Genomic DNA, 14,230 nt, shown 5'->3' on the forward strand with positions numbered 1-14,230 from the left:
CATGTGATACCTTATCCTTGTGCATGCACATGGGAAGAGGAGGGCGAGTTGCTTGCTTTTTGCCAGCTGCCATTGCCCAGTCTCACTCCTCCAGGCACAGCCCCACTGGGGCTGCTTTGTGGGCAAGCAGTGCGGTCGGCAGACTGGCTGTGCACTGGGGCTCATAGCTCGTCACCTGCTCACTCACTAGTTTCCCCACTTTCACAACCTGCTGCTGATGACGTGACAAAGGAATACACACACAGGTTTATGAGGGAGAGAAGTGTCTTTTCACACAGCTAGAAATTTGTGAGGATTTGCAACAATTATGGGTGAGAGGTTGTAAAAAAACGGAAAGGATGGCCATAATACATAATTCAAACGTGCTCATGTCTTCTAGAAAAGCGGTATGTGAAATGCTTTCTGAGAGTGTTTATTACTCTGAAGGTGGAAACAGGAGAAATGCCTCTGTTGCTGTGATTTCAACTGAGTAATTCTATTTTTACAAAAGACATCCAGCCAAACACAGTAAAACCAGCATCAAGCTATATTGTGGAAAGCTTTCACGGCCGGAGAACGATGGTTGTTGTGGATTTTCCGGGCTGTATAGCCGTGAAGATCTTCTCCACACTGTGACACTGAGAGATCTCTGTCTTTTGGTGCTACACCTCTGAAGATGCCAGCCACAGCTGCTGGTGAAACGTCAGGAACTACAATGCCAAGACCATAGCTATACAGCCCGGAAAATCCACAACAACCATCAGCATCAAGCTGTCTTGGATCACGCTATTTTATCCCAACAACAACCAAGCAAGGCTTAACCAATGGAAAAGGGGAGGTAATCAAGCAAGCTATCCTATGGTACAGCAGAGTTTTTAAAAATTGTGAAAAAGCTCACAGTAAATGAAATGAAAGTGGTCCATGGCCACACTGGCTTTTAACAGAACGGGGGGGGGGGGGGGGGACAAACTAGAGAAGTGATGCTAAGAGCAATGGCATCCCCACTTCCCAACAAGAATGAATCAAACACCACGGGAGAAAGAAGTGGAAACAGAACAAAACTAATGCTCTGTATTAGTGACTCTGTAGTGACTCTGCAAACCTGAACATTTTCCCCTGTGATCCTGTGAAGTTAGCAAACATGCTCCGCTTGGGGGAAAGACAGCACATGAATGTAAGACAACACAAATTTGTTCACTTGCACGAACTTGCATAAAGAGTTTTATGGAGTTCCGCCTGTTTCCGATTTTTGAAGGGAGCAATCGATGAGAGCATGTTCCACCATACTGGAGGCTTGGGGGGGGTGGGGAGAAATCCATCCTGCAGGCAGATAGCAAACAAACTGGATCTGTTGGCAAAGTAGAGAGCCAGTTTGGTGTAGTGGTTAAGAGTGTCAGGATTCTAATCTGGAGAACTGGGTTTGATTCCTCACTTCACTGGAAGCCAACTGGGTGACCTTGGGTCAGTCACAGCTCTTCCAGAGCTCTCTCAGCCCCACCCACCTCACAGTGATTGTTGTGTGGATAGCATACATCATAAACCACTCTGAGTGGGTGTTAAGGTATCCTGAAGGGCAGTATGTAAATCAAATGTTATTCATGTTATGAAATCTGCCTCTCCTTAGCATCCTTGGAGAGCCTCCTTATAGTAAGGTGCTGTTAGGCTCTTTAACTCAAGGTGATCTGAGAAGGGTAAGAGATGGCTGGTTTGTGCTCAAAGCCCTGTGCCAGCAAAGTCCTTTGACCTTGCTCAAAGTGATGCACATAAGTATGTTAGTCACTTTGACGCCACAGTATGATGTAGTCACTTCTGTGTGTCAGCACACAATTACACAACAAGGATCACCGGTTTTCTGCAGGAACTGGTTTGAACATTCATTTGCATGCTGCGTAATGTTCATGGATGTATGGACTAGCTCTGAGGGCCTGTTTTTTTTAAGGCACCTGTAGACGGCATAGTAAGAGGTCAGAGCCTTAAACCTTTTATTTTTGCTTCAAACTCAGTAGACTATGTAGTTTTAGGCCTGTACAGATTGCCCTTTCAAGACATCATCGACAACACTGCAGCACTTGGCAAAGATAATATCCGAAGGCTCCTCTCCGAGGACCTGTGAATGCAAAAACAGAAGACCGTCCCTATGTGCAGTTGTTCACTGCCTTCTCTGCTGGGAACATCTTTCCCCACTCACACTTGGGATCTCGTACTGTTCTTCATAACTGTACAGCATTGCCTTACGGGAGACAGGGATATATAACCTAGAGATTCCCAGACATCTATTTTTTTTCCTGTGTGGAAAAACTATCCTATATAAAAGGCTAAGCGTATTCAAGACAACTCACTTCCTACCCGAGTGCACCACCAGAGGGTGCTGCTGTGGAGGGAAGCCCAGATGAGGCAGCCGGACCTCCAGAGTGTGTGCCGGGACAGGGGGCAATACCCGCCCCTGCCCCCCCTTCAGCCAGCTGGGATCGGGAGCAGAGCAGGTGGCAATGCCTGCCCCCCTTCACCCAGTCGGGATCAGCTGCGGAGCAGGAGGAAATGCCTGCCCCCCCTTCACTCAGCCTGGATCAGGCGAGGAGCAGTTGACAATGCCTGCCTCCTTCACCCTGCTGGGATAAGGAGCAGAGCATGAGGCAATGCCCATCCCCCTTCACCCAGCCTGGGTCAGGTGCAGAGCAGGAGGTAATGCCCGCTCCCAACTTCACCCGGCTGGGGTCAGGAGTGGAACAGGAGGCAATCCCCCTCCCTTGGCCTACATCCCGCCATGATCAGTGACGGAGGAGGAGGGAATGCCCACCTGCCTGCCCTCCCCTTTCTTGAGTCTCTTGTATTTTTTCTCACAACGGGCTTTGTTGCTAGTGGAACATAAGGAGCCTGGCTGGAGTAGACCGAAACTCCAGTTAGGTCCACTGTTTGTTTTTTACAGCAGCAAGCAGCCGAATGTTGCTGGGAAGTTTCCATGCAGGCTGGGCCAGCAAGAGCCTTCCCCTCTTACTTTTTTCTAGCATCTGGTCTTTGGAGCTCCACGTAAGACGGTTCCATTGAGCCATCACTGTTAACAGCTAGTGATAGACACCTTCGTGAATATCTGTGGCGTCTAGTCTGCCATTTTGTTCAGCCACCTTTGAAGCCTTCCTCTGATTGAAGAGCCTCAAAGCTACAAGCTTGTACCTTTTAAAAAAATAATCTAAGCCAGTGATCATGGCCACCACTGTGGACTCATAGAATCATGTTGGAAGGGACCTCTAGGGTCATCCAGTCCAACCCCCTGCACAATGCAGGAAATTCCCAACTACCTCCCCTCCTCACACCCCCAGTGACCCCTGCTCCATGCCCAGAAGATGGCAAAACACTGTCAGGCTCCCTAGCCAAACTGGCCTGGAGAAAACTGCTACCTGACCCCAAGGTGGCAATCAGCTTTACCCTGAGCATGTAAGAAGAGCCATGAGAACTGATGTAGCCCTTCCTGCCCTCCTTCTCATGATCTGCCCAGGTCCACAAAATCAGCCTTGCTGTCAGATGGCCATCTAGCCTCTGCTGAAAAACCTCCAAAGAAGGGAGCCCACCACCTCCCGAGGAAGCCTGTTCTACAGAGGGGCCGCTCTAACAGTCAGGAAGTTCTTCCTAATGTTTAGCCAAAAACGCTTTTAACTTTAACCCGTTGGTTCTGGTCCGACCAGAACCAGCAGCAGCAGATCCCACCTGTTAATTGTACCTCCTGGGCAGATGCTCTGCCATGTTGTCTGCCCTGAAACTCTGGCCAGTCCCTTTTAGCGAGTGATCCTGAGTCCGCACATTAGATGACAACTGCCTGGGGATCCCAGAGGGACATGGCAGCAGGCACTTGTATGTGAAGTAACTTGGATTACTCGCTCTAAAGGGAGCGACGGGCGAGCCATATCCTGCAAGGATTTGCCATATATTTGCCCCTTGTGCTTGTCGAAGTTCTGTCTCTTGGTCAGCTTGTGTGGAGGGAAGGGGGAAGCTACGAAAATAACAGAAGCCCCCACGTGTGTCACAGCTATACTCTTGCCTCTGTGCAAAGGCTACCCAGTGTTGGGGGTGGGTTGCCCCCCACAGGGGAGAGGAAGTAGACCTGGTGCACCGGGGACACATTTGGGATGGGGACAAATGGTTTCATCGGTCTCTGGTGGACAATGTTGCGTGCGCGCTCATTCCTGGAGCGTTTCAGGCTGCTGCTCCAATTAAGAAGTTCCTGTAAAGGTCTTCAGGAGAAAGAGGTTGTGTTTGGGGGCACAACAGTTGGGGGGTGCAATTCTGTCCCTTGAGCTTCACGCCAGGAGCTCCAGACAGCAACAGTTTTTCTTTGACAGGCAGGAATTTTCTCCCCCTCTATGGCAGGAAGTTCCAAGCACGGATGGCTTTGATGCTCTACTTTGCTGGGAGAGAGCAGGAGAAATTCCTCTTTTACTACCAGCTGCAGACCCCTCTGAGACAGTCTGGGTATATCTGAGAAGAGGACTCAAACCCAGCACAAGGCAAATCCCTTCCACACAGCCCACATCCACCACAGCTGTGGCAGAAGACAGGCGCATGAATGTGCTTTAGAAATCTTGCCGCAGGTATGCCAGGAGTGCTGCCCCTTCCTGCACAGGTCCTTCCCTTCCTTGATCTCTCTCGAGGGTGACAAGAGTAAACTGGGCTATTGCTGGTAAGATTCAGCAGCTGGAAAACCTCACTGGGCAGTTCTTTGCAGAATAGCAAGATGTGGGTCCAGTAGCCACTTAAAAACGAACACCATTTCCAGGGTATGAGTTTTCAAGACTCAAAGCTCCCTTCACCAGACCTGACGAAGGGGTCGTCACCCTGGAAATCTGGTTGGTCTGTAAGGTGCTACCGGTCTTCAGTCTTGCTCTTCTATTGCAGCCCAGCATAGCTACCCACCTGCCACCGTCTGGGAACTGTCTTCCCTGTAAAGTAGCCAAGAGGAAGCTGCAAAGGGCATCCCCCTTCAAGGGCTCTCGGGCATCAGCTGTCCAACCTCTATGAAGGGGATTTCACCAGACAATCTAACGGATGTCCTTTCCACCTCTGAATCTGCCAGTTGACCGTTTCCTCCATGGAGGAATGAACACATACTGGGAAATTATACATAAGAATCGTAACTCGCAGATTTCATTAGGAAACAGCCAGGAGCAGGAATGGCTCTCAGACCACTGAGCATAGAGTTGCCAGCTCCAGGTTGGAAAATTCCTGGATATTTTGGAGGTGATGCCCGGGGAGGGGAAGGACCTTAGCAGGGTATGGTGGTGGTGGTGGAGAGTGCCCTCAAGTCATAGCTGGTGGGGTTTTCCTGGCAAGAGACTCTCAGAGGTGGTTTGCCATTGCCTGCCTCTGCAACCCTGGTCTTCGTTGGAGGTCTCCCATCCAAGTACTAACCAAAGCCAACCCTGCTTAGCGTCTTAAGATCTGTCACCCTCCAAAGCCGCCATTTTCTCCAGGAGAACTGGAACAATTGTAATTCTGGGAGATTTCCTGCCACCATCTGGTGGTTGGCAACCTTACAATGTGAAGTAGGACTCTGAAGCTTGTCTTGTTTGCAGACTTTCCTTGAAATGCCCCTGTAGATTGCGCATAACAGTGTGGCTTTTTTTTCCTTGGGCGTTTCTCTCTGGAGAAGGAAATCATTACTCTGGAAATAACCAAATTATCTCCTGGTCTGCCTGACTTCCTCCAGTGCTGCTCTTGGGGCTGGTAGTCTCTACACGTTACTAAGTACCTAGGGATGCTCAAGAGCAGGATTATATGTGTGGTCCTCAATTCATGTGTAGGCTGTTCTTTCTCAGTGCATGTGAATGCTGCTTTCATGGGAGCTCCCTTTGTGCAATTGCATCTGTTTTTGCTGCAAGAACAAGTACTGTAGGCTCCTTTGACTTGCCAATTTGCATTTCTCTAAGGTATGAGACAGTGTCAAGATCTGTATTTCAATGAATGGATATGGGGGAAACCTGGATCTGGGATACTTCTAGCAGTTGAGGAGGAATTGATATCAAACACACAAATGTACTCACAGGAGCAAACTGAAGTGTGACTGTGTGAGCGAGTGCATGGAAAGTTGGAGGGGGGACATGTGAAATGAGGTGCACTAGAGCGTCCCTAAGGACTTTGTAATGTGTAGAGACACTCTGAAGGTCCCCTGCAGGCTAAATGCTGTTCTCTGGCCAGCCCTCGGTGACTCTTTGAGTGCAGTGGAGTGACTGCATCTCAAATGGTCCCACCTAAGGGCAGGCAAGAGCCTGATCCACACAGGAAGTTGTCCTGGCTGCCACACAGGAAGTTGTCCCGGCTGTCCAGGTATCATAAAACCGGATTTCAGCTTTCGCTACCCTGATGTGCCATCATCACTCTCTGCCTTTTTGCCTGGGCGCTCTCAGAAACTTACATTCCGAAGCATGCTCTTCTGAAGGTAGTATGTGAGGACGGACTCAGAGAGGGTGTAGTGGGTCTCAAGCCGTTGCCGGATGATTCTCTCGTGGTCATCAGCCCTGGTGCCCGTGTGGCTTCGCAGCATCAGCCGCTGGATCATCGTCTCTGTGGAGCAATCGAACACGATCACGATGTTAGGCGAGCGTCCCACCTACAATGCGAAAAGTAAAACGTGGCTTTGGTGCCTTATTCGGGGTCTTGGAGGCAAGGGAGACCGGCTGCAGCCACAAAGCCCTTCCGGAGGAGGATGGAGGAAGCTGTAGCCAGAGGACCGAGCAAGTGCTTCTAAAGCACCCCAGAAACGGCACATGAGGGCTGCAGCTGCCTGCTCCGTTCCAGTATCTACTCTTCTCTGTAGCGAAATGGCCTGCATGAGGAGGCCAGGAATATATTCCGTCAGACTGCTGGTCCATCTGCTCTTGCCTGCTCAGACTGGCAGTAGGTCTCCCCAAGGTCTCAGGCAGAGATCCTCCCCGTCACCTGGTCCTTTTAACTGGGGGTGCCTGGGGCAGGTTCTTTATGCTCTGCCACTGAGCCCCATGCTTTTGGTTTTCAGAAAACTCTGTAAAACAGCTGTTCTGGAGGGCGCCTTTATAAGTGAATAGGGCTGCATAGTAACAGAATGATACTGGGCCATGTTTCAATAGAGGGTACTGGACTGTGGACTATATCGATGACGGTGGAGAGCGTCCGCTGGTGGGATTTTCAAGGCAAGAGACTACTAACAGGGCTGGTTTGCCATTGCCCGCCTCTGCACTCCGGGTCTTCTTTTCCCATCCAATTACTGACCAAGGCCGACCCTGCTTAGCTTCCGAGATCTGATGAGATCAAGCTTGCCTGGGTTACCCAAGTTAGTGCGTGGGCTATACTACTACTATTTATTATATGATGCTGTATGTTTTCATCTTGCTCTCACTGCATTCTGCTTAGGTAATACCACTGGTTGCATTGTTTAACATGTCACGTTTAATACGCCTTGTTTCACATTTCTGCAGTCCTAGTCCAATTATGCTATTTATTAGATGTCTCCTCATCTGGTTGATTGTACTTATCTACATTATGTAATCCATGGCTGTTTCCACACTACTTACCTTCACTGCGGAACGTTGCGAACAAAACCCAGAAGACAGCATTTTCTCTTGCAAGTTTTGCGCGAGAAAACGCTATCTTCCGCGAGTTGTTTTCAGTGTTCCACGGCGTTCTGATTGAAGGTGAGTAGTGTGAAAGGAGGACTATAAATAATATAAATGAATATTTTAAGATAATTTGTAAACCTGGAATTTCCACATAGCTCTTCCAGACTTCTATGATTTTTTCTCATTCCCCGCCATGAGTGGGAAGGATTTGGCATTTTTATTTATTTATGTCATTTATAGTTCTCATGGACACTCAAGGTGGATTACATAGTATGAGATTAGTACAGTCAATATCAAAAGGACATTTCCATAAACAAGGCCATAGGGTAAATAGATACATGTTCACAAAGACGTAGGATTAGTAGGAATCCAATACAACGTAGTGGTGAGGTCTCTCGTCTCTAACTTTCTTCAGAGCAAAATGATCGGAGCTGCAGTTCCTTTTCTGACCACCCAGTGCCAGCAAAAGGATGCCTCTCACCAACTCCATCACAATAGCCACATTTTCTAAATCACAAAGCTCTGAAATCCAGAGGAGTTAGCCGTGTTAGTCTGTAGTAGCAAAATGGTTAAGAGTCCAGTAGCACCTTTAAGACTGACCCACTTTATGGTAGCATAAGCTTTCGAGAGCCACAGCTCTCTTCGTCACATGCATCTGACAAAGAGAACTCTGGTTCTCGAAAGCTTATGCTACCGTAAAGTGGGTCAGTCTTAAAGGTGCTACTGGACTCTTTACCACAAAGCTATGAAAGAGCTAAAGCCCCCAGCTAATGAGCAAGGTTCTTGGGCTACATGTGATTCCTATAACACCTTCTGATTTGGGATCTCTGTCTACCCTGCTCCTGTTTTCTGATTAGTTTCTTATTTTAAATTTGACTAATAAAAGCAACTTTTAAACCAGGACTTCTTCGGTCCTGCTTGCCTCTTTGACCCATGTTCTTTGCAAGGCCTGGGATGGGACCCAATGATTAGGTATACAACATCCAACCAAGCTTGCCTTACCAATTCTCTAGCTCACATTGTACTCATAAAAGGTAACTCTTCGGACTTCTCTTGTTCCCAGCTCATGTGAGCCCATCCAGAATTCACTTAGCCAGCTTCTCACAGGACAATGCTTCCTTCCCTTTCCCCCCTCTCACCCAGAGGTGGCACTTACCACTTGCTCAAACAGCCTGGCCTGGTTGATTTCCCGGGGAAAGCCATCAATAAAGAATCCCTTGAAGTTTTCCATTTTAAGCATGTTATCAGTTAGCAAGTCCAAGATGTAGCCCTAGAGAGACAGGTACCTTAGTCTTCAAAGAGGTTTTTTACACCAGAGACAGCCTTTGAAAGGACTGGGGGTGGGGGGGAGAGGCGGCCAAACTGGTCCATCTGTTTTTGTGGAACGTCCTGATTTCTCGCCATATAACTGCCAGAGATTCAAACCCTGCAAGGAAAACTCTGGACAACTCGCAGAAGGACAGTTCCAGTGGAAAGATGGTTGCTGGTCACCATTAGCGGTTAGACTACGGGTCCCCAAGATGGTGCCTGGTACCTGCCATGTGCATTAAGAAGCGGGTGAGGCTAGGTGGGCTTCTGCCCAGCAGGGCTTCTGATTGGCCGCACAGATTAAAAGGCATCCTGTTAAAAAAGAGCTTCTGCCTGAAATGGTTAAGAGTTACTATTAGAATCCGCCCCGCCCCGCCCCCTTAGTACTGCTCATATGGCTGTTGCCTTAGGCAGAAATTGAAATGGGAAGAACCTCACTTGATATCATGCCTCTGATGTTTAATTATTGCCCCTATATATTTTGCCACAGAAAGAGTAACGGAATCATTTGTATCCGATAATAACCACGTCACCTGGGCTCTCATATTAAGTAATTCCGTATTTTTAAGTAGAGGGATGATTAAGCTAGCCCTCAACTCACTAAATATGGGGCACTCTATAATCAGAGACTTCTGCAAGGTGGATGTAAACTCCCACCCCGTCCTTAATGGAGCGGGGTAAATTGTAATTAACAAAAAAAATGAATCAACAAATTATAATTATCCAAATGTGCTATGTACTGCTTTAGGAAAATCGTTGCTGGCTAAAGCAGCACACCTACAGGGGCTTTGTCTTTGCTGTTGAATATAACGGACTTAAGATGTGGACTGTGGTACCACTTTTCAAAATACTATTAGAAATGTACGAGCAAGATCTGGGTCCAATAGCATTGTAAAGTCCAACTAGATTTCCAAGGTATGAGCTTTCAAGAATCAAGGCTCCCTACGTCCATCTTAAAGACCAACTAGTTATATATAACCTTGCTTTTTGACATTTTGTGGTTGTCTCCACCTCCCAGCGAAGCCATATTTTTAGTGAGTCAGAATTCCATAGGTGACTGCAGACTCCAAAAGGTCGGGGACGGGGACCCTTCAGTTATACTACACCCCAGCAGGCTCCCTACGCATGATGCACTGCACAACCAACATTCGGTCACGGCACAGTTAAGTGACTGGTTAGGGTAGACAAAGGTAGCCACAGGAAGAGGCAAAGCCAGCCACAAAATGGCTGCTGCAACTTACCATCAGTCATTCAGCAAAGATCCTTATCCTGTGGTGGCAGCTGCAGCCAAAGCAATGTTTTTAAAAATCTGCACAACAAATCAAATCTCCAATGATCCATCCAAAGACCTGCTGGCCGAAAGCCCCACCTGGGCACACACCCACTTTCTAAAAGCCACTTGGCGAGCCCCAGGAAAGGAGACAGAGCGTGCCATGGTACCAACCCTTGATTTAAAGTATAATCAGGATTTTGAAAGGCATTGAATTAGGTTTGCCAGATCCCTATACCCTCCCAGAGGGAGAGGAGAATCCAGCAATTACCTGCCTGTCGTTCTTTCTGGGAAAGGACATCATGACGCTGGCAGCAGGTATGCTCCCATGCATTGCATGGGGCCAATTCAGCTCATTTGGGGACAAAATTGGCTCCTGCAAAGTGCGAGAACATGTCCGCTGCAGTAAAATGATGTCACTTGAGGAAGTGACATCATTGCACCCAGATGAGAGCGTTCCCACTGCACACTTGCCCAGATTGCCTGCTGGTGGCGGGCAATCACCAGGGAGAGCTTCCCCGCCACCAGCTGACAACTGGAAACATTAATTGCCAGTTGGGGGGGGGGGCTTCTTACCGCCGGGACCAGGGCCCCTCGCATCATGATGTCTCTAATGGCCTTGCTCTTGCTGGTCGCTTTCCTCGCTTCCTCCCGAAGAAGGTCTCCAACTGCCACGTGGTAGAAGTTGTACTTGTGAGCCAGGCGGGCGCAGTGTGGCCCCTTGCCACACCCCGGGCCTCCTATCACGCAGATGATGATGTGGGACCGCAGCTTGTCTGCAGCAAAAGAGAGGCATCTTGTTGAGTAAAAAGGCACAGGAATTGCCTCGCCACAATGTGGGGTGCTGAAGCAACCCCTATAAGCGATAGGCTTTGGGGGAACACACGAAGCTGCCTTATCCCAAATCAGTAGAAAGGAGCAAGAATCCAGTGGCATCTATAAGACTAACAACACTTGTGGTAGGATAGTAGGGTATCTGAAGATACCTAAAGAAGTGAGCTGTGGCTCACGAAAGCTTCCACCATTTTTGTTAGTCTTATAGGTGCCACTGGATTCTTGCTCTTTTCCACTACCACAGACAGACTAACCTGGCTACCCATCTTGATCTTATACCAAATCAGACCCTTGATGCATCATGGTCAGTATGGTTTACAGAGAATGGCAGCAGCTGCCCAGGAACACTATTAGGGTTGCCAACTCCAGGTTGGGGGATTCCTGGAGATTTGGGGGGCAAAGTCTTGGGAGAACAGGGTTTTGGGAGAGAAGGGAGCTCATCGGGGTAAATGCTGTTGTATCTTGAACATGACAACATGCCAGCTTTATACACAATAAACAGGTTTTTATTCCACTCTCACGCGGGCTCAGCCTGCCTTTTTAGTCAGCCTCTCAGTCAAGCCTCAGCAGCCCCGAGTTTGCTTCAAGAGTCTCAAGGGCCAAAACTGAAGAACACGCAAAAGAGAAAGCCGTCCCCTACAAGATGCTTGTACACATTACAACAACTGCCATAGACTTCACCCTCCCAAGCAGCCTACACTGTCTCTGGCTCTTACAGCTACTCATCGTCCAATGTGATATATGCCCTCATGTGCCAACAATGTCCATCTGCTCTGTACATTGGACAAACCAGCCAACCTCTATGCAAAAGAATAAATGGACACAAATCTGACATTAGAAATGGCAACATCCAGAAACCAGTGGGAGCAGGCACCCTGGGAACACCCTGAAGGGATGTAGTCACACCAGCCACAGGCGTACTCCCACACTTTGCTGGGGCCAATTTTGACCCCAAACGGACCAGAATTAGCCCAGCACAAAGTGTAGGATCACACCCATGGTTGGTGCAATGATGTAACTTCCTGGAAGTGACATCATCACACACATATCAGGAGCATATGCATAAAGCTACCCTTGTGCCACTGGTGTACTCTTTTGTACATGCACGCTCTGGTGTCTGCGTGATGATGTCACTCCTGGAAATGTTATTGTCATGCTGGCCACAGGAGCACTCCTGCACTCCATGGGGGGCCAATTTGGCTTCAAACGAAATGCTGGAGCGCTCCTGCAGCTGGTGTGACGATGCCACTTCCAGGAGCAACATCGCGCCCCCTGGGAGTGCACATGCCGTGCGTGTTCCTGGGGTGCCTGCCGGTACTGGGCCATCTCCAGGGGCTTGCCACCTTCTGCTGATTGCTGGCAGATCAGTGGGCAAGGGGGCAAACCCTCAGGAGTTTGTCCATCACTGGCGGGCACCTGGGAACCCTAGTGCCAGGTCCCCCACCTCCCGCCAGGAGGGTATAGGGGCCTGGCAACCCTAACTCCAGGCCTCACCTGGAGACTGGCAACCCTAAGCACCATGGTGATTGGCCTGTGAGCAAGAGGCCTGCTTCAGAGCCAGCCAGCCCTAATGTGAGGCCAGGAGACCACTGATTTTGGATACTATTCAAGGTAATGGAACGGCAGACAATGTCATGTCTGTCTACCTACATGCCACGATTGTGTTGCTGACATTTATTATTTACTGCTGAGACCATTATGCTAAAGTCATACCACTGTATTAATGTGTATTAATTAATATGCATTCTCTCTCTCTTCATGCATTGCAGGGGCCTCATTGCTTATCTTAGAGAAATATGGGAGTCTCAGCTAGCCGTGACCTTGGAGTGTCTAAATACAGGTTCAGCTACTCTCCCCAGATGCTGGGAATAAGTGGTTGTATACCTGATACATAGTCATAACTAGATTCTCACAGAACTCATGTAAGCTTGCACACCCAAACCCTAACTGTCATTTGGAGTGTGGGAAAATTAAGTATAACAGAGATTGCCTGATTCACATTGCCACTTCTGTCAAACTCCGTGATGGAGTGCAGACCTGAACTGAATGGATTCTAATAAAGCTTTATCTGCTGGAACCAACATGTGTTCACTGTGGAGGGGCTGAGGGATCTACCTGCCAGGGACTGACAGCCTGAGCCAAAGGCCCATTTGTCTCTGAATAGTGCAGAACTGGCTGGATCGTGCCCCATTAATTATGGGGAGGGGGCAATTTGAAGCTGATGTGTCCATTATGTCCCTTTGTCCTGCCAGAGGTAGGAATTAAATGCAAAGGAAGCCTGCTTGTCTAATACACACACACACACACACACACACACACACACACACACACACACATCCTTTAACCTGCAAAAAGCAGACAAACAAAGCAGAGGAGCGTCCTCCTTTACCTTTCAGTTCCTGGTTCAGTGGCTTGGTGGTTTGTGGTAGGCTGCCCTGGCAAATTCCCATCCTGAGGGCAAAATCAGAGGGTGGCCAAACCTGGCCTGGAACCTTCCAGCTCCTCTTTACAACCTCCCTGGCCCCTTCAGCCGGGCCAACACTGGCCACCCTTTGTCTTTCTGATGTCACAGATGTTTGATGCAAGAGACTTTGGGGCCCAGGTCAGGCCAAGCTGGAGAGGCAGGGTGCCTCGGTGGGATGGGGCGGGGACAGTGGCTGTGAGCTGAGCCCCAAACAAAATGGCAGGAAGGGGCAGAGAAAAAGAACTGAGAAATGGCTAAGTTGCCAGCTCCAGGTTGGGAAATTCCTGGAGATCTTCCTGAAGACTGGAGAGGGCAAAGTTTGGGGAAGGGAGAGACCCCAGCAGGGTATAATGCCATAGAGTCCACCCTCCAAAGCAGCCATTTTCTCCAGCGGAACTCGCCTGGAGATCAGTTATAATTCCTGGAGATCTCAAGCCACCACCTGGAGACTGGCAACCCTAAGTTCCAGGCTTAGGATTCTGTTTGGTACTGAAGATAGCACGCACACGGACATCATCCATGCTTGCAGAACTGAGGGACAAGGGTCCACCTCCTTCACTTTCTGACTTCCCGGAAGAAATGGAGACCGGATCGCTTCTACTCCTGAGCAACACAAGACATGGAAGGGTGGGTATGCAACTGACTTCGCCTCTGAAGCGGTCTCCTCAGTTGCTGCTTCTCGGTAGGTCTCGATCCCTCTCTCTGCTGCCCATTTGCAGAACTTCTGGCTGGACGATGCCCCATGAATTACAGGGGGGAGCAACCCTATTTGACACAGGGATTGCACATATG

General features: G+C 49.0%; 1 protein-coding gene across 1 annotated transcript; it reads right to left on the bottom strand.

Moving 5' to 3' along the window:
* Positions 1-1,996: 1,996 nt before the first annotated feature.
* Positions 1,997-13,554, bottom strand: LOC129346572 (adenylate kinase isoenzyme 1-like). The gene is made up of 5 exons (XM_055003912.1): positions 13,364-13,554; positions 10,717-10,916; positions 8,719-8,832; positions 6,383-6,577; positions 1,997-2,086 (listed from the first exon to the last, which is right to left on the bottom strand). The coding sequence occupies exons 1-5, from the start codon at positions 13,422-13,424 to the stop codon at positions 1,997-1,999; spliced, it is 660 nt and encodes a 219-aa protein (XP_054859887.1). The 5' UTR covers positions 13,425-13,554.
* Positions 13,555-14,230: the final 676 nt, after the last annotated feature.

The sequence above is a fragment of the Eublepharis macularius genome, chromosome 19, assembly GCF_028583425.1.
Source record: "Eublepharis macularius isolate TG4126 chromosome 19, MPM_Emac_v1.0, whole genome shotgun sequence".
Lineage (NCBI taxonomy): Eukaryota > Metazoa > Chordata > Lepidosauria > Squamata > Eublepharidae > Eublepharis > Eublepharis macularius.

Excerpts from the sequence above, each read along its gene's own strand:
- LOC129346572 (XM_055003912.1), bottom strand. The coding sequence starts at position 13,424 with ATGGGAATTTGCCAGGGCAGCCTACCACAAACCACCAAGCCACTGAAC. Across the intron at positions 10,917-13,363 it reads ACTGAACCAGGAACTGAAAG|ACAAGCTGCGGTCCCACATC; the intron begins GTAAAGGAGGAC and ends CTTTTGCTGCAG. Across the intron at positions 6,578-8,718 it reads CCAGGCTGTTTGAGCAAGTG|GTGGGACGCTCGCCTAACAT; the intron begins GTAAGTGCCACC and ends TTCGCATTGTAG.